General features: G+C 41.8%; 1 protein-coding gene across 2 annotated transcripts in view; it reads right to left on the bottom strand.

Moving 5' to 3' along the window:
- Positions 1 to 298: 298 nt before the first annotated feature.
- Positions 299 to 21355, bottom strand: part of LOC124613975 — a 45903-nt gene continuing 24846 nt past the window's right edge. Inside the window, exons 4-5 of one of the 2 annotated variants that reach the window (XM_047142763.1) lie at positions 12493 to 12636; positions 310 to 661 (exon numbers count right to left, since the gene is read on the bottom strand). In XM_047142763.1, the coding sequence (XP_046998719.1) occupies positions 566 to 661; positions 12493 to 12636 (240 nt within the window). In that variant the 3' untranslated portion in view covers positions 310 to 565. Of the gene's footprint in view, positions 662 to 12492; positions 12637 to 21355 lie in introns of both variants that reach the window. The other variant, XM_047142764.1, reaches the window with a different exon arrangement.

Raw genomic sequence — 21355 nt, 5'->3', positions numbered from 1 at the left:
CCAACAAGTGAATTATTTATAATTCAGCATTAAAAATAACATTTAGCATATACTGCTCACAGAAATTCTTCTTCAACAAAAAATATTGTAAAATCTTTTGGAAATCCTCAAGCAATACAAGGATGATTACACGTAACCCATACCTATTATGCAACAGTAGAACTGCTGTCTGAAAAGAAAACACACCCATTTCCTGAATAAATGCACCAGATCCACAAAAAATTTGATGAATGTTGAAAGTCTCAATATATTTATTTTTAAATAAATTTTTAAAAAGTGTTACTACAAATGGAGAAAATTAATGAACACATGTAACAAATAAATAGCCTTAAAAACACAAGAAAGAATAATACCTACATAATAATATGTATATTCCTTACAAGCTAAATTTAGATCTATATTCACATACTAAGGTATTTCGGAACACATGTGATAAAGTGTTTGTATAATTAACAATTCCTTTAGTAGATTTACTTCGTTGAGCAAAGAAATGCTTACTTTTAAGAAAAATATTATCAAAAATATCAACATACAAAATAAGTTGCATAATTCCATTTTTTCACAATTAAATCCTTTTCATTAAGAACATGAGAGTTACTATTCCAACAACGCATGTTGTTAAAGTAATAATGTAGGACGATTTTTTCGGAGAAACCGCAACCTGCAAAAAAAATAAATAAATAAATAAAAATAAAAAAAATAAATAAAGATGGTTGTAAATTTGAGGGAAGAAAACCATCACTGCCAGCACTTTTACACAGATCTGCTCATGGGTCACAAGAAACCCAGTTCTCATTTGCCATTTCTAAATAATACTACACTAAATGCTGAGCCCAATGACAAAATTAGGATCTATAATTTAGGTGAGAGATTCATTCTAGATAGCACAGAGTTTAATTGAATCTTAAATGGATTAACACACACTTCCACCACCACAAAGCCAGTGAATGACCCAACAGCTCATTAAACAAAGCTCTGAAAATACAACAGTTCAAAAAACTTATCAACTGATCAATAAATTAATGCAGTGATGTCAGGTCAACAGGGGCTGTGGCACAGTTTTTGGTGTACTTACAAAAATGTAACATATTAAATGGTTTAGCATTTCCATACACACAGACAAAACATGACAACCTTGAGAATCTTTTTTCAGAACTGAAATAAAATAACATCCAAGCAGTGCAGTGCAGCAACTACCTTTCGCCCCGTGCAGCGCAGCAACTACCTTTCGCCCCGTGCAGCGCAGCAACTACCTTTCGCCCCGTGCAGCGCAGCAACTACCTTTCGCCCCGTGCAGCGCAGCAACTACCTTTCGCCCCGTGCAGCGCAGCAACTACCTTTCGCCCCGTGCAGCGCAGCAACTACCTTTCGCCCCGTGCAGCGCAGCAACTACCTTTCGCCCCGTGCAGCGCAGCAACTACCTTTCGCCCCGTGCAGCGCAGCAACTACCTTTCGCCCCGTGCAGCGCAGCAACTACCTTTCGCCCCGTGCAGCGCAGCAACTACCTTTCGCCCCGTGCAGCGCAGCAACTACCTTTCGCCCCGTGCAGCGCAGCAACTACCTTTCGCCACGTGCAGTGCAGCAACTACCTTTCGCCACGTGCAGTGCAGCAACTACCTTTCGCCACGTGCAGTGCAGCAATTATGTGGCATGGATTCATTAAGTTCCTGCGATTCCCCTGCAGAAATACTTATGCAGGATTTGTGCACAAACTGAACTTTCAATTATGTTCCCTATATGTTTGATGAGATTCGTGTCAGACAATCTGAGTGGCCAAATTATTTCCTACTATCGTCCACAATGTTTCTCAATGTAACTGAACAATTGTGGCCCGAGACATAGTGCACTGTTATCCATAAAAATTTCATTGTTTGGGAATGTGAAGCCCATGACTGGCTGCAAAGAGTCTCCAAGTAACTGAACATAACCATTTCCAGTCAAAAATCTGCTTCACTTGGAGCAGAGGACCCTGTCCACTCCAGGTAAACACAGCCCATGACAGCACCACCACCTTGCACATTGCCTTGAGAACTTGGATCCATGGCTTCGTGGGGGGCTGTGCCCAACACTTCCTCTACCATCTGCTCTTACCAACTGAAATCTGGACTCATCTGACCAGGCCACAGTCGTCTACAATCCAACCAATATAGTCAATGACACAGAACAGGCGCTGCAGGTGACACTGTACGTTACCAAAGGCAGTGGCAGTGGTAATCTGCTGCCATAGCGTATTATGCCAAATTTTGCCACACGGTCCTGATAAGATACGTTCATTGTTCATCCTACATTGATTTCTGTTATTTCATGCAGTATTGCTGGTCTGTTAGAACTGAACTCTACACATTAGCCACTGCTCTTGGTCGTGAAGTGAAGTCCAAAGGCCACTGTTGTCCATGGTGAAAGGTACTGCCTGAAATTTGATTTTCTCAGCACACTCGTGACAATGTGGATCCCTGAACACAATTCCATAATTATTTCTGAAATGGAACTGCCATGCATTTAACTCCAACTAGCACTCCACACTGAAAGTCTTAATTCCTGTCGTGTGGCCACAATCACGTCTGAATCCTTTCCACATGAATCACTTTAGCTCAAATGACAGCTCCACAACTGCACTGACCTTTTATACCTTGTGTACACAATACTACCACTATCTTTGTATGTGCACATCACTATCCCATGAATTTATTACCTCAGTGTATTTAAAATGTAACTGGCATAACAGTTAATACACTTACCACTGTGAGAAATACCTACATGGATAAATGTTATCAAGTTATCCATTAAACCACGACCGTACCTAGGAATGCGCCTCTGCCTGAAGAAGACAGGAGAAATCATGACTGCATGGAGAATTTGTAAGGGCTCCCCATCAAAACTTTTGCAGCATAGCTGAAAACCTAGGCAACATGTGGGGCCACCCATTGTTTCGAGTAGATAGCAGAAATTTTACTGGGAAGCCCTTGCACATCTTTCATACGGTAATGTCTCTCACCATGTGATTTCCATATTTTTGGAGCCCTGAAGAAAAACATCTGTGGCTGTCGATTTGCTCTGGAAGAAGTGCACACTATGTCACTATCTTCATGCAAAATTGTTTATAGTTGCTTACAGAACCATCTTGTCTAACAAGGATATCAGTGTATTAACATTTATGGGTTTCCTTTTGAAATATATGGTTTCATTTTCTTCTTCTCATTTGACTGCCCCTTATAGCTATCTTAACTAAGAATCTGAGTTACTTCCATAACCCTTCACACAGTCCATAAGTACCCTTCACTAAGCCGCAACTGAAACATCTGTTTTGTTTGTCAGGTCTGATGCTAATGGTGAGAGGCATGCAGTTTTACAGGCAATGTCTGATTTATCAGTGGAATTGTGGAAAGGAGTAGCAGAACTCCAAGTATATTTTAGATCAAAGTTATTCCACCTTTTCTCTCAGTTGCTCGTCACAAAGAGTGAATTTACTCCAATGCTTCACAAACCTTGTTTTTCTCTAACCTTTACCACAACACAAGTTCCACAGTGTCAGCAGAAGAACGCAACATTTTTTATTGTATTGGACATTTGAGTCATTGTGTGTTAGTGAAATTTTGGTGCAGCTTGAAAGATGAATATCCTCTATTGCTGCAAAATGTCTATTTGGTACTTTCACCATTTTCAAGTACATAATATATATGTACAACAGATTTCCCAGCATGTGTGTCAACAGCAGTAAGTACTACAACCTGAAGAACTTGTCATGAGAATTCAATATTCATCTTTAAACCTAGTATTGAGTACATCTGCGAAAGTAAGAACCAGTGCCACTCTAATTAAACTTTCAATCCCCGTTTGTGCTATTTTATATACAAATTTTAACAACTTACAAGTTAATTTTGAAATTACTTTTTGAAACTCATATGTATAAATTATTTGTGTTGCAAATAATCTATTTACAGAAAGTTGCATTTGTAACACTACCGAAACGAACTAGAGGTTCCAAAACGAAATGAGCTTTAAAAACGGTTCCTCATATAAAAAAGAAGTAACTCTGCCCTACAGTGATCTCTAGTATAACCAAAGAATCGAGCTATAATTTTCTTGGAAGAGCTTTGCAAATGAACCAGTTTTAGTGGTTTTGGCTCCTCTTTGAATACCCACACAGTGTAGTGCTGCCGGGTTTGTAGCTCGTACAAATATGCCTAATAGTTAAGTTTCATCTCTTAATATGGTAGATATACAATTTGCATTTTCTCAGACAAATTTTTTTTAGCATTTTCTTGCGCCAACTAACATGAGCATGCTTTTGAGTTTCAGTGAAATTGGGCAGAATCCACTGGAAAAATACTATATTCATAGCTAAATGTTCAAGGAAAATCAAATGTACTGCAATCAACAATATGGCTATCTCGCCCACAAGGCAGAAACCTATCACTTCAGTCAAGTTGTGCAAAGAATCAGTATTATTTGGAACAACAACCTACTTTGGAGCTACACAAAACTTGTCACTGACAGTTGCTCAACCATGACTGAATTCGGCAAACCAGATGTAAACAACTTGCAGTTCTCTCACGATATCCTATTCCTAGATTTCTGAAAAAGCATTTGACACAGTGCCCCACTGTGTACATAATGAAAGTGAGCATATGGGATAGGTTCCCACATATGTGAGTGGCACACAGACTTCTTAAGTAAGAGATCCCTTTATGTTGTCTTCCACGTTGATTGTTCAATGGAGACAAAGGTGCTATCAGTAGTGGTCCAGGGAAGTGTGATAGTGCCACTATTATTTTCTATATACAGAACATAAATTATGTAGCAGATACAGTGAGCAGCACTCTTCAGTCGTTTACTGATGATGCTGTTGTGTACGGCAATGTGTCATTGTAGTCACTGCAGGAGGATACATGATGACTGACAAAATTTCTTGTTTGTCACGAATGGCACCTGGCTCTAAAAGCAGAAAAAGGTAAGCTAATGCAAATGAGTATATAAAATAATCCTGTAGTCCAATAATATTCAAATACAGCATTAGTAGGGTGCTAGCCAACACAGTCACATTGATTAAATATCTAGGCTTGACGCAGGGTGGTCCATTGATAGTGACCCGACCAAATACCTCGCGAAATAAGCATCAAACGAAGAAACTACAACGAACGAAACTCTTCTAGCTTGAAGGGGGAAACCAGATGGCGCTATGGTTGGCCTGCTACATGGCACTGCCATACGTCAAACGGATATCAACTGCATTTTTTAAAATAGGAACCCCCATTTTTTAATACATATTCGTGTAGTACGTAAAAAAATATGAATGTTTTAGTTGGACCACTTTTTCGCTTTGTGATAGATGGCACTGTAATAGAAAGTATAAGTACGTGGTATCACCTAACATTCCACCAATGCGGACGGTATTTGCTTCGTGATACATTACCCGTGTTAAAATGGACCATTTACCAATTGCAGAAAGGGTCGATACCGTGTTGATGTATGGCTATTGTGATCAAAATTTTCAACGGGCCTGTGCTATGTATGCTGCTCAGTGTTCTCGACGATACCATTCAAATGTCCGGACCATTCGCCGGATAGTTACTTTATTTAAGGAAACAGGAAGTGTTCAGCCACATGTGAAACGTCAACCACGACCTGCAACTAATGATGATGCCGAAGTAGGTGTTCTAGCTGCTGTCGCGGCTAATCCGCACAGCAGCAGCAGACAAAATGCGCGAGAATCGGGAATCTCAGAAACGTCCGTGTTGAGAATGATACATCAACATCGACTGCACCTGTACCATATTTCTATGCACCAGGAATTGCATGGCGACGACTTTGAATGTCGTCTACAGTCCTGCCACTGGGCAGAAGGGAAATTATGGGACGATGACAGACTTTTACACGCATTCTATTTAGCGACGAAGCATCATTCACCAACAGCGGCATAATATGCACATTTGGGCAATGGAAAGTCCACAATGGCTGCAACAAGTGGAACATCAGCGACCTTAGTGGCAATCTAAATGGTGCAATGTATGCCGATTTCCTACGTAATGTTCTACCAACAAGATATTTCACTGCATGACAGAATAGCGATGTACTTCCAACATGATGGATGTCTGGCACATAGCTCACGTGTGGTTGAAGCGGTACTGAATAGCGTATTTCATGACAGGTTGGTTGGTTGGTTGGTTGTCTAAGCAACCTACCGTGGCCCACACGTTCACCGTATCTGACGTCCCTGAATTTCTTTCTGTGGGGAAAGTTGAAGGATATATGCTATCGTGATCCACCGATAATGCCAGACAACATGCATCAGCACATTGTCAATGCATGTGCGAACATTATGGAAGGTGAACTACTCACTGTTGAGAGGAATGTCGTTACACGTATTGACAAACGTATTGAGGTTGGTGGACAACATTTTGAGAATTTATTGCATTAATGTGGCATTTCCAGGTGATCACACTGTAACAACATGCGTTCTCAGAAATGATAAGTTCACAAAGGTACATGTATCACATTGGAACAACCGAAATAAAATGTTCAAAATGTTCAAACATACCTACGCTCTGTATTTTAATTTAAAAATCCTATCTGTTACCAACTGTTAGTCTAAAATTGTGAGCCATATGTTTGTCACTATTACAGCACTATCACAAAGCGAAAAAAGTGGTCCAATTAAAACATATTTCTTTATGTACTACTCTAATATGTAATAAAACATAGATTGGCACCTGACCGTTTTACAGTTGCAAAAGCAGAACTTGAGGAAATGATACATACATGTATAACGTGCAGATCCGACAGCCTCCGACCATCACCATTATATCTAGTGAGAAAGAAGGATTGCACGTAGAGGCCGTGCAGATAATATTGTGCTTCATATATCATCCCCAATTGCTACCCACTCCCTGGTATAAGGGATTTCGCAAAATTGTTAGCCAGAGCTACAATTTTAGCGCACCTGACCGACAGTAATAAAGCTTATACCAGATTCCTAAAGCAAAAGGATTTTCCCCATGACCGTAGTGGTAACACCTTTTGGTCTTTTAGAGTATCTATGGATGATATTTGGGATAAAAAATCCTGTCCAGCCATGGTACATTTTGTAAATGAAGTGCTATGGAGATTCAATTCCTATGATTTGAGTGAACCAGGTCCTGCAACTGCTAGAATTCTTTACTGGAGAATACGACCTGTTTCGCAAATTAAATTTGCATCTTCAGGTGCTTCATGTCAAAAAATTAAAGGCTGTATTTGAACCGTATAAAGCCATTGCCTATTCCAGGTTTTTAAATCTGACTCACGAATGTGCAAGCATCTCTGATAAAATGTATCGGGGGCTAGGACCAACCCCAACCTCTTGTAGACAGCCTGAGGAGAAAGCGTTGCTGTTGCCACCATAAAGTAGTGTGACAATTTGTTTTATCTCTTTACAATATTTTTGTATTTCCTCAAACAGTAGTATTACATGGCAAACATATCAGTGTGGTGTTCAACAGGATGTGGAAATAGTGTGATAGTAAATTAAATAGAATGTGTTCTGTGCAAGAAACAAGTAACAATCCCCAGCCACACAGTTTCTGCAGCTAATACTTGTCCATTCAAAGAATAGATAGAGGTTCTTAAAAACATCCTGCACTGAAAGGATTTACGCAGCTAAGAAGATTCCTAGGAATTGTTAACATCAACCACCAACACCTGCCAGGAGCAGCAGATAAACACACGCCACTGATAGCGGCACTGGCAAGTTAACACCACCATGGACCGATGCCCCTTGCATGGATGGTAAGAGATTCAACACCTGTGAAAAGGTGAGCAGTTCTCTTTTCTCACCTGCTCTGTAATGTGCCATTAGCATTAGTGGTAGATGTTAGTGTTCATGCTATCACCACAGCTCTCCATTAATACATGGAGAAGTGTTGGAAACTAAGATTTTTTTTCTGCCCAGAAATTGACAGGAGCACAAACCAATTGAGTGCATACAACCACAAGCTGCTGGCCATCTATGAAGCAGTACGGGATGTACTCCCTCATGCTAGACTATTTGTAATCTGTACGGACCACAAACCAATCACGTACACTTTCAAGAAACTCAAAGAGGGGTGGTTCTCCCCAACAATTTCACTAACTACAGTTCATTAGTCAATTTACAATGTACATAAAACATTTGCTGACTTTTCTTCTAGTTGCCGATTTTTCTGCAGGCTTGGTGTCCCATCTTGTATGACAAATTAGTCAGCTCAGTGCAGCACAAGCCACAGACAGACATCTAGAGGAGTAGTTACCAAGCAATTGAACTGTTCTCTAGTTCAAACAAACACCAATACATGATTTGTCTCTAATCACCATTTGTGCCTGAAATGCTATGTAAAACTATTTGACCGTATTCAAAACCTCTTCCACCCCAGCACAAAAGCCACCATTAAGCTGATGACACAAACTTGTGTGGCCCAGCATTAAAAAAGATTGTCATTTGAGAACGAGTTGCATGTCAGAAGTGCAATGTGATGCTGAGGACAGATGCAGTGTACCCACAGTTACAACCAGGAAACCATCATCATCTGCTTCTTTCCAAATACTCTAACACAATAAACGTATGGTGAAAATAATGGAACAGCAAACCACTACTAGAATCACTGGAACTGGTCAAACCATCATATTTGCTGACACCAAATGCCCCTTTCCACAAGCAGGAAACTTGGGACTTAACATCAGCTACTTCAAACCAACCAAGCAGTTGGCATAATCACAACCTCAGGGTTACCCTCACCTATGTAAACAAGTCCACAGAAATAACTCTACACACCAGTAGTTTCCACTATAGTAGGCTAAGGGATGCATAACAAATACCCACACATTCCTGGAGTTGCACTCTACCATGGTGCGCAGCAGCGGCTGTGTGGAAAGCGACGTCTGGACAATGATTAAAAGTGTAAACACTGTTCTTTGGGCTAGCAACTAAACTTTGCCAACATTATGTTCTCTCTGTTTTCCTTTTTGATGGTTGGTTTGTTTTCTGTTGCCAAGGTGTATTTTTGTAATCATCTGACTAAAATAATTTTACTTTATTACATGCATATTACAGGATTATTGCCCCTTGTATTATGGAAGGCTCCTGTAAGATCACCAGTACAATTAACTCTATTCTCTCAGTCATATCAAGAGTCCATGCAGAGGAGAAAAACTGATCTATGTACACAATGAACACTGGGTGACATTCAGCTTGATGTTGCAATTGCATTAGGTACTATGCTGTGCCCTATCAGCCAAAATCAGATGAAGTCCAAGGAAGTCAACCTGCTGATTTTTAATAAGATTTAGATGTAATATCACAGTCAAGGCCCGTGTAAGAGTAGCAATTATGTTTCGAACCCATAAGCCAGTGAAGGCTTAACTGAGCAGAGAACCGATCTTAAATGTTCAAGTTCACCACAAAAATGGTAGGTATCCTAGAATCTATAAATGTTGTTAGTAGTTTCTGATGTGCGTTTAGAATTATGATGTACTCCCACAGCAAGAGCGCATACTTCAATCATTCATACATCATTAACCTGAGATTTATTAGCTCTCTAGAGAGCATATTATATTACTTTAAGATAAAACAGTACTAATAATTGACAATATTATTGTTTTAACTTTTTACTTTCCCATACTGTCAACACAGTTATAGTGAGGAATACACTTGCAGATACCTCTAACCCAGAGAATGATATTGGTGTTTACAAAATTACTTTGTTCAGAGTTCAACAGCTTATTTTACACAGTGAGGTATCCTTGACAATGCAACTATCATTGGGGTCAGAAATGTGGATTTACTTCAGCTTACCGTCTCCAGTTTAAACAACTGTGAAATAAAGTAATGTGACTTCACTTCCTTCCCTCTTTCACAGTTAAGGTTACTTCCACTACAATCGAAACCTCTCTGTTGTTTGTAATGACAACAGTCACATACAACTTGGGTTGTATGTAACAGGACTGTGTACAAAGTTCATTTCATTGCTAATAGAAACCATTCTTGTTTTATTACACCCACTAATCTACTGTAATTACTGAATGTTGTAATTTTTAAGTCTTTTTCTAATGCTAACGCAAATCTTTTTTACTATGCAACTACGTTCAGTATTTCTAGGTTTTCAGTTCTACAGTACTTTTCAATGAGGAGGAACAACAGATAGCGGATCTGAAGTTTGGAAGTAGCAGAAGTTTTGGAATAATCTGATGATAAAAGTAACATAGCAGAACTTGATGCATCAGAATACAAACACTATCTTGTTCATCTAAAGCTGCAGCAAGTGTAGAAATGTGTTTCCTATATAGGAACCAACCAGCCATTGACTTTTGCCACTTTACAGTTGCCATATTTACCTGATTATAAGACAAGATTTTATCCCAAATTTGCAATTAAAAAAAATTGCAGGGTCATCATATTCACATATGAAACTATTGTTGCTGAGGTCAACATTTTTACATTGTTTAGTTGAATATATCAGTCTAACATTTATAGCAGTTATCTTACATTTAGAGATGAAGCTTTGGTTGTTGTGGCTATTAGAAGAATTCAGAACGGCAGGGCTCAGCAAACAATATTCGCATTCCAACAGGCTCGAGATTTCCTGATACAAAGAAGTGCTGATACAATATCTAAGTTACTCGAATTCTCATGTGCCAAAACACTAGCACAAGAGATACACGAGGAACTATAAACGAGCCACTACAACAATGTATTATAATTTGACAACTTCGTGAAACACAGGAGGAAATAGCTTTCAAAAACAGAAATGTGTTGCCAGCATTTAATCAGCTTTAGAACATAACAGTGACATTCAGTTGAAACAAGAACGAAAAAAATCCAGAATGAAATGTTTAACAGAGGAAGTAAATCGTATTAAAGTAACTTTTATCATGAGAATACGTTAAAGCAGCAAGACCCGTCATGGAGATAGTACCAAGAGATGTCACTAGATCACAGAACAAGGAACATGTAGATACTGGGACTGAATTTGGAATTGTGAGCTTTCACTTGTTGGTGTTGTTACAAATGACCTGCACACTAGAAGATATTGTGATCCGTTTTTCAGTTGCTCAAGCTCAGCACTACAAAAGGATTGGAAGGGGAACAGTGACACCAGCTTGGCTGAGAGCCATGGAGATTGCAGGGAGGGGATCGGTAATCAAGCAGTAAATTTCATTGTGTTACCAACCATGAGAATCTATACCACATATCTTTGCCTTTTTATGAATTTCTACCACCTTTTAACTGCAGTTTGTCTGAATCTTTTTGTAGTCAGAATCAAACTGAAATGAAAATTTAGCTAATACTATGGTTGAGTATTCATTTCTGCAGGAGATGGTCCATGTCCAGATAGGGTCCAGTGGCATACATGTGTGTCTTCTGCTACAATCTTGTCAACACTCACCAAGATTTATGATGAGAATGGAAGGGCTTGGGCCAGCTGGTTCTACACAGCCAATGAGAGACAGGCAGGTGGACGATACGATCGGGATCAATGTAGATTGTAATATTCTCATATCAGTACAGAAGTAAAATCAGATATGTATTTAAAAGAAACATGTGTGCTCTCAGGTCCCACCACAACAACCTCAGAAATTCCAACATATTTGGAAGGAACAGCCAAATATTTATTACAAAGACAAATATCACATTTGTTCTAGCAGGATGATAATGATTAAGAACAGTGATACCACTGGCAACACTGCTATTAAGCAAAAATGGCAGAAAAGAAAACGGTCCAAAACTTAATGTAAACCATTTCTTTTGTTTATTTTATTTCTTAGTATTATCAAAAGGTAGACAATTAAACCATAAGTTTGTTAACTATTTAGCAGATACTTTTTGTCAGTGAAACAGTTTATAATTTTCATTAGTCACAACATGGTAAAAAATTTTGCTCGTGGGACCTCTTAAAAAAAAAAAGGGTAATTTTATATTCAGGGTTGTCTTACATTTGTGTAGATACAATAATTATAGTAAGTCTGACACTAATTACATTACAGTCTCTCTTCAAAACTTTAGTATTAATAGATCGTTTTATAAAATATATAAGCCAAAGAGTGTAATACCTGCACAAAGTAGCAAAACTTATGGTAAATAATCTGTAAATGAGTAAAAATGCTAAAAATGAGAGTTTTAAAAAATTAAATGCTTGCCATACTAATAACAAATTCTTCAGTAAGGTTGTGAAGTTTCCATCTATTGCAGACAAAATATTGCCAAGCACATATCACCCCCATCTAAAAATTCAGTCCCTATTCTTTGACATGATACCACGAACTGACCTTTACAATTAGCTGAATAAACCTTGAAGGTTAAGTAGAATTGTTCAGAACACTTCACAGCTGGAAGCCTAAAGAATATGTAGAGTAAACAATAAATATAACAAATTGACTATAATAATGGTGATGTCAATGGCAGCAGCTGTAGCAGCACCACAAATGAAGGATAAAAAATGCACAAAACTGTATGGTTGCTTGCCTGCATTAAAAATAACTTACCAGAGAATCACTCCTTCGCAAATAAAATACAGTCCACGAGACTATTTCATGAAAGAGAGCAACATTGCCCTCACAAAGAGCTCTTATTGCCAAATCAGCACAAAAAAAGAACAATGTGACTATTCTTTCGAGGCCTGGAGTTCCCTGTAAATAAGTTCAATATGTCACCTAAAATCTTTTACGTGATGTTCACATTGAGAAAATCAAAATTTCAGTCAACTAGAAGTAAAAAGTAGTAACAGGTATTTAAAATTTAACAATTTACTGATATCTATCTGTGCATTTTTAAGCAAAATAAAGCCAGGGAAACCTTCTCTTACATATCACTTATTGCCAAAAAAAATTTACAAATGTTGTGACAGTATCATTTGCAATTAAAGGACTATTAGACAATGATTATTAATATTAGGGTATTAACAACTTTGAAAATATGAATGTAACAGCAGGAACTCACGAAATGGTGATAAAGTGGTAGCAAAAGGAAAAGGGTAGTGTCAAAGATTTGCAGATGCTTTATTTTAATAGCAATAATAACAAGAAAGTTTAGTTTATCTAAATGGGAGTTTGCTAATGGATATTAATTGCATTCTGGATAGTAAAGCAGTGCCCAAAATGCTACCAAGGAAATATTTGTCTACAATGCAATTGCGTGTGACAGTACTCACATCCAGGAAAACTGTGACTGCACACAACAACACTGTTCAACACAAAATGTTATGGAAATTAAATGAGCTCAAGTTCTTTTTTTTTTTGCGCAGTTTAAATCAAAACTGATGTTGACATTCTCACACACACATTACCTCCATATGAATTTTAACCGTTAAGTGACTGACTGACTGGTTGAGGTGGAGTATGGGACTAAATGGTGAGGTCATCAGCCGCCAGATTCAAAAATTACTTGCATAAGACAGTGGTATCTGATGAAAGTGGGCAAATCCTGTCTGAGGGATCATACCATAAAGAGAGGAAGCTAAAGAATACACAGTAGAGGGCATAACAGGGTAGGCCAAATCTAAAAACTAGAAAAACAGAGGGCTAAAAGCAGTCTTTGCAAGGGGAGTGGTCATGGGTCCTAGACACAGGAAACTAAGAGACCCCAACCACAACCACCCTGCTGCTCCAAGACAAACAAAATCTCTTAACTGAAAATAAAATCCACTTTCACATAGGAAACTCAGGACCAGGGCAACCATCTGTGAACCGTCTGTCAATATTAAAGGCAAGGAATCTGGAAGGCTATACTTAGTATGAAGGACAAAAAGACTGGGGGTGTTCTACCAATATGTGGGATACTGTCAGTCTGTCTCCACAGCCACACTGTGGGGGTGGCTTGTTACACAAGAGAAAACAGTGTATGAGCCTAGTACGACCATTATGCAGCGGTATAAGACAGTGGACTTCTTCCCAAAAGAGTGGAAGGAAGAGTTTATTACTGAGAGCAGTAGAGCACCAGAGGTCATTCCACTATTGAGCAAAGAGAAGTTTGATGTGTATCCATATATTTGCACCTGGAATCATGAAAGGAAACAGCAGGTAAGTGTCTGCCTCTCTAACCAAATTGTCAGTCAGTCCATTCCCTGGGATGCCCACATGACTCAAGACCCAGAAAAAGACAACTGAGCAGGCAGTGTAGAGAGAAGTTCATGGATAGCAGAGATCAAAGTGAGGAGAGTAGCATCAATCTATAACCTACAGGCTTGCTCCCTGAGTCTATACACATTAAAACACTGGAGGGAGGCCTGAGTAACAAAATGGAGGATCCTGCTAATGGCTAGCAGCTCTACAGTGAACACACTACATGATCCCAGCAGGAAATTGCGTACCATGCCAGTAGGAGACAAAATAATATCCCATTTTATCCATCATTTTAGAACCATCTGTGTAAAAAATGGTAGCATCCCAGAACTCTTCAAGGATGGAGCATAGCAGATGCTGGAATACTGTAGGAGCGACAGAAACCTTAGGATCCTGGGATAGGTCGGTCCTAATCAATGGAGCATACACCACCTGAGGAGAAGAGAGGTAGGGGTGTGTGTGTGTGTGTGTGTGTGTGTGTGTGTGTGTGTGTGTGTGTGTGTGTGTGTGTGTGTTTGGGAGGGGGGGGGGGGGGGGAGGGAGTGAGACGTATTCCAAGCGGCAATCCCACCCTAGGATGGTATCAGCAGAGACACCCATCATTTGCAATAAGGACGGGGTACAGGGTATCATCGCACGGCAATTGCATAAGAAACCAGGAGTGGGCTCCACCATATTTGTAGAAAAACTGTCGATATGTAATGCCAGGGTACCCAGAGGCCCATTGATGGTGACGAGGAACAGTATTACACCTAACAGAACCATGTGGGATACCGTTCTCCTGGACTCGAGAGGTGCTGAGAGAAGTGCCAACTCTTTTGGGTTAGAGCTGGTGGGGTAAAAAATCATGGATAAAAACCTGAAGAGGGCAGCAAAAGACAGTCACGGGAGGGGGGGCTGTAACTAAAATGTGACGGTACCAAGCCGTGTCGTATGCCTTGGTCAAAGAAGAGTTGAGTAACCAACATAATTTGAAGCTAACCATCCTCTCAAGCAGTTTATAAAGTAAGTTGGTCAGGCTAATCGGTTGGTAGCTGTCTAGAGACATTGGGTTCTTCTCGGGCTTAAGTATGGGGATAACTATGCTGTCTCACCATTGCAAGTGGAAGACACCTATGAGCCAAATGTGGCTGAAAACCCTGAGTCAATGTTTTGTTTTGTTTTGTTATGTTATGTTATGCTTTAAGGCAAAAAAGCAACTGGGGTCATACATGCCCAAGTCAAAACTATAGAACACAAAGACAGAGAGGAGTTTAAAGATGACTATACATCAGTCTCAACTGATGTAATAGAAAACAGCTAAAAACAGACTTGTGGAAAAAAGGCTAAGAAAGACACCATACAGAAATCGAGGTCCAAAAATAAAAATTAAATGGCCATCACCATATTGCTTTGGCAGATAAAAAGTAAAATGCGGTCAATAGCCTGTGCTTTATTTGCTAAAACAGGCGATAACTCTGAAGGCAAACCCAAACAGGAATGTAAGAGGTTAAAAAATGGATGTTCCATCAGGAAGTGGCAGACAGTTAAAACTTGGGTGCAATGTGTACAAAGTGGTGGGGCAGCTCCACTTAGCAAATGACAATGGCTAAAAAGGCACTGCCCAATACATACAGTTAAAATAACCACCTGCCAGGAGGGCCGAGAGGAGGTCGTCCAAGCTACTGGGAGAGGCTTGATAAGCTGGAGCTTATTCTGGTGAAGGGAGGACCATTGGTGATGCCAAAAGGACACCACCACCTGACAGACGGGACACAGATCATCTGAGTGAACATAGGTACTTGTGGGCTGAGGTACTAGTACTGCAGCTTTGGAAGCAGCATCAGCAGCCTCATTTCCTGGCAGACCAACATGACCAGGAACCCACACAAACATCACACTGGCTCAACCAAAAGTGAGCAATTGACAGTTTTCCTAGACCTACTCCACTAAGGGATGGGCCGTGTACAGCACCCACACTTTGAAGGGCACTCAGGGAGTCGGAGAAGAGGACAATTGAAATGGCTATGTCACAGGATGTACTCCGTGGCCTGATACAAGGGAAGAGCTCGGCTGTGAATACTAAGGAGTGTGCCGGAAGCCGGTATCTAAAGACACGGGCGCCAATGAAAGGCACACCTGACCACACAGTCAGTCCGAGAGTCATCAGTGTATACAAAGATACTATCGTGAAGTACCATGCGAAGATCATGAAACTGCAGGTGATAGACCAAGGCTGGGAGTAGGGTCCTTAGGAAGTGAATGAAGGCCAAGGTTAACATGGGCCACTTTATGATGCCAAGGTGGTGAAGGGCTCACACCCACAGAGGGAGTTCCAGGTAGCGTGAAGTTAAATCACCATAGTAAGCGCTGAAAGCGAACTCCAGGAGGTAACAGAACAAGGCCAACCCCCATACTGATGATCAAAGGGATCATCGAAGGAGGAGGCATAGGATGGGTGGCCACACATGGCAAATGGCATGCATGCCTGTTGAGGAGAAAAGCACAGCAGTAGGACAAGGGTAGTTCAGCAGCTTCAGCATGCAGACACTCAACCAGGCTGGTGTAAAATGCACACACGGCCAAATGAATGGCCAATGGTAGATAGTGTTGAGATGGCATAAGAGGGAAGGGCACGCAGATGCATAAACAAAGCATCCATAGCTGAGTTTCAAACAGACATGGTACTGGTACAAACTGAGGAGGGTGGTTCGATCGGCACCCCAGGAAGTGCAATAGAGGACACATAGGACACTGAGGAACCACATACAGCGGGCTGCCAGTTAAGATACATGGGAGGACTAAGGGAGTTTCCTATTGAGCATGAGCCAAGAAATTTTGTAGTTTCAACAAACGAAAGAGCAGCAGGCCCAAGATTTAAAGATTGTGGGAGAAACCACTTGTGTCACCAGAAATTCATACAGATGCTTTTGTCAGTGGAAAAGCAAAAGCCATTGCTGATGCTCCAGGGGTAAAGACACCACTGAAGAAGCAACTCACTGAGACAGGTCCGTGGAGAACTGCAGTAGATGGCAAACTTTTCAACAAAAAGGGAGCTGGAGACGCCCAGTGGGAGACAAGCCATTATAGGGTTAATGGCAATAGCAAAGAGGACGACACTCAGGACAGAACCCTGCGGCATACGGTTTTCCTGGATAAAGGGGTCCAACAAGGCAGAACCCACATGCACCCTGAAAACTATCTTTTAAAAATGCCTGAAAGAAACAGGGCAGGAGACCACAGAAGCCCCACACGTAAAGAGTACGGAGGATACCAGTTCTCCAGCATGTGTCGTAGGCTTTCTCCAAATTTAAAAAACAGTGCTACAGTCTGGGATTTCAACAGAAAACCGTTCATAACATGGGTGGACAAAGTAACGAGATGGTCAACTGAAGAACTCCGCACACTCAATCCACAAGGGACGATTTCACAACCTCAGATCTGCATGTAGGTAGCCTGTCTGCATGGCCATGTCCTTCACGGAGCGAGGGGTAACAAGAACAGAACTATAGGTACCAGACAGGAGAACACAGGGTATGCGACTAGCCAGTAACTTGCAAGTGACTGGGTAAGGCGCCTTTTCCTTTACCCAGATCTCTTTAACAGTCTGCTCATCAACATACATGGGACAACCCCAAGAGGAGGTGGCATAGCTGCCATTGCAATTGATACAGCAGTGAGGAAGTGGACACACACTCGTGTGCATCCCTACCACAGGTGACATTTGGCTGGGTGTCGACAAGACGTCTTAGTGTGGTTGAAATGATGACACTGTTGGCAGCGCATCAGGTTTGGACTGTACAGCCAGACAATGATTATTTCATAGCCTGCTTTGAGCTTGAAGGGAAGCACCAACATCAAAGGTGAGGAAAAGAGTGCGGGTGAGCACAACGTAGGAATCAACCTTTTTCATTACACGATGGATGCCAATGACACCCTGATCAGAGAGGTAAGATCAGATTTCGGCCTCAGACCGTCTAGCAGCCTGGTGTAAATTACACCACAGAAAGAATTCCAAGTTCTATGGGCCTCGACACAAGCGGGTAGCCATGGAGAAGCGAGGCAGCAAGCAATTGTGCTTAAGAATCAGAAGTGGTCTCCAAAAGAAAAAGTGCCATTTCATAAACAAGAGCACGATTTCACAGGGCCAGCAATTGCTTCAACACCTTTCTGAATAATAAACAAATTTACTGTGTGGAAGGACTGACCATCTTCAGTATGTGAGACCATGAGGAACCGTGGTGCAGTGGGGTCTGTGACTCATCAGCCTCATTACATTACGTTTAGTAGCTGTTGAGTGGGAAGATGATTGACTCACCGTGAGGAAATCCCCATGATTGCCAGCGTCTCCAATGGTGCGCTCCTTCCATCTGGATGCCCCTTTCACAAGAGTGCACACCCGCCTTACGTGATTGTTCACACCTCAGGTCACACCCCCCGAACACCTGACAGGGACCAATCGGCAATTTGGGAAGGTTGCAGCTCAGGCAGTCATCCTCCTTGGGCCTGGCCTGTACCAGGGGGTATGTGCGAACCCTACCTGTCGACGCAGGGCTGGGAATTACGCATTAGCCAGTCACCCGTTACGCGTCACACACATGGGCCGGCCTTCAGGAGCACACTGGGAGGAAGAAGAAAAAAAAGAGGATCCTCAAATGCCGAAGCAGAGGAACGAGAGAAGAGAAACAAAGAAAGGAAAAGGGAGTGAAAAACCAAAGGTGAGATTGTTCACACATAAGTGAAAGAACGCAGAACATTCCTAATAATACCCCTGACATGTTCCCCAAGGGAGAGGGAAAAGAATAGCAAGAGGATAGACATTCAGCATGCAAGGGAAAAATGCTGCAAAGTCTTGGCGGTGGTAGCCAAGCACAAACCCACCAACGAGTGGCATGCCCCATGGGGGGCTGAGTAGATGTCTCTGGGTAATGTCCAAAGTGTGGATTGTCTGGTTGCAGATGTAAATAGGGTCTGGGGCCAAGACACGTGAGAGGTAAGAGCCTCCAAGAATTCCTGTTCACTTAAGTGTTCATTATAGGCTTCATCTTGGCAGGGGTTTAAACAGAGGGTGGTTTCTTCAACTCATTGTTGGTTGGTTTAGAAGAGGGAGAGGGGGGAGGGGGGAACAAACTGTGTGGTCATCTGTCCCTTGTACCAATAAAATAATTACATAAGGGGGTGGGGAGAGAAAAGAAGAGACACAGCAAAACATGAGAAAGGGAGAACCAGAAGAATAACGGAATGACAACCAACACTACTATGGACAAAACGGGGAAAGAAAACCACACAGAGAAGCAAGAAACAAGTAGAAGAGGTAAAAACAAGAGCGCAGATGACTGTGGCTGGCCGACCACGAGAATAAAAGGCAAAGCCAGCAATTCTGCAACAACACATTAAAAACATCCAAAAAGCATTAAGAGTGGAGAACACAAAGGGACAGAGGACATGCGCTACAACTTACATAGAATGATAAAACCCACCGTCACATATAAAACGTAAAACTAAATTAGCTGATGAGGTGGTGTCAGCTAAAATAAATGGCAACAAGTCCAGTAACTGAAGAGTGTCTCAGGGCAGCCAAAGGAGGGCAGATCACCAAGATACGGGCCACTGTCAGCCGGGCACCGCACCGACACTGAAGCAGGTCATTCGAGCACAGGAGGTAGCCTAAGTCACAAAAAGCAGAGAACCCACAGATTCCAGGCGAGAGGTCTGCATGGAGGTCTTCCACACATTCGTTGTCTCCTTACTGGCATGCAGTCTGTTGTGTGTACTGAGATTATGCCATTCCGTCTCCCAAAACCACAAAACCTTGCAGTGTAGTACTGAAGACAGGTCAGTTGCAAACAAGCCAATCTCCATAAGCGGTTTCCGCGTAGCCTGTTGCTAAGTTTGTTGCCTGGGGTTCCAACATAACCTAGGGTCCAGACAACCACCACTGAACGACTGGACTGTTTGAGAATACAGGATGACTCCTGGATGGTTGTTACCAAAGAATGACAAGGGTAGCACTGGTTGATAGCTTGTAGGCTGCTCAAGGAGTCAGTACACAGAAGAAATGACGCCCCAGGGCATGAACAGATGTGCTGAAGAGCACGAGTGTAACCCCCAGCTCAGCAGTGAAAGCACTGCAGCCAATGGGCAAGGAATGCTGTTCAATATGTCCTCCACGGACATACATGAAGCCGAAGTGATCATCAGCCATTGAGCTGTCTGTGTAAACTACTTCGTGGCCTCGGTACACGTCAAGAATCTAGAGAAAGTGGCAGCAGAGAGCTGCGGGGTTAACAGACCTTAGGTTCACGTGACAGGTCCAGGCGAAGCCATGGCCTAAGTGCACACTATTGAGGTGTATGTGAATGGACCTCAAGTATAGGTGATAAAGGCAAGGACTCCAGTTAGGAAAGAAGGGATCGGACACAAACTGCAATTGGAAGCCCACACCTGGGCCACCGATGCAGGAGATGAACTGCCGTGGGTGGGAACAGAAGACTGATTCGGATATGCAGAACTACATACATGTGCAACATAACTCGCCAGCAGTTGTGCACTTCTAACCTGCAATAGAGGGACTCCAGCCTCCACAAGGACACTGGTCACCGGACTCATCCTAGAAGCTCCTGTCGCTAGGCGAATGCCACAGTGGTGCACTGGGTCGAATAAACACAATGCAGAGGGCACCTTTGAACCATAAACCAGACTTCCATAGTAAAGGTGGGATTGAACAAGATCTCTGTAGAGTTGCAACAGATAGAGAGATCTGCACCCCAGTTGGTGTTGCTCCGGCAGTGGAGGGCATTGAGGTGCTGCCAGCACTTCCGCTTCTGATGAAGGTGAGGTAGCCATGTCAACCGGGCACTGAAATCCAGTTCTAAGAATCAATATGTCTCCACTACAAGGAGTGGATGGTAATGAAGGCAAAGTACTGGTTCCGGATTAACAGTACAATGCCGACAGAAGTGTGTAACACACGACTTTGCAGCCGAAAACTGGAATCCGTGGGCTACAGCCAATGACTGCACCATGTGGATGGCTTCCTGTAGGCGGTGCTCAGCAACACCAGTACTGGTGAAGCAGTACGAGAAGCTGAAGTCATCTGCATACAGGGATGCTGCTAGACCATTAATGGTCACTAGAAATAGAGAGAGACTCAATACAGAGCCCTGCGGGACCCCATTCTCCTGGATATGGGGGAACTATGGGAGGCACCAACTTTGACACAAAGTATGAGAGACGAAATTTTGGATAAAAATCAGGAGCGGGCCTCTGAGACTCCACTCCTATAATGTGACAAGGACATTATGTCGCA

This window comes from Schistocerca americana, chromosome 4 (assembly GCF_021461395.2).
Source record: "Schistocerca americana isolate TAMUIC-IGC-003095 chromosome 4, iqSchAmer2.1, whole genome shotgun sequence".
NCBI lineage: Eukaryota > Metazoa > Arthropoda > Insecta > Orthoptera > Acrididae > Schistocerca > Schistocerca americana.
Note: the sequence above shows the minus strand (reverse complement) of the source record. Positions and strands in the feature narration are given on the sequence as shown.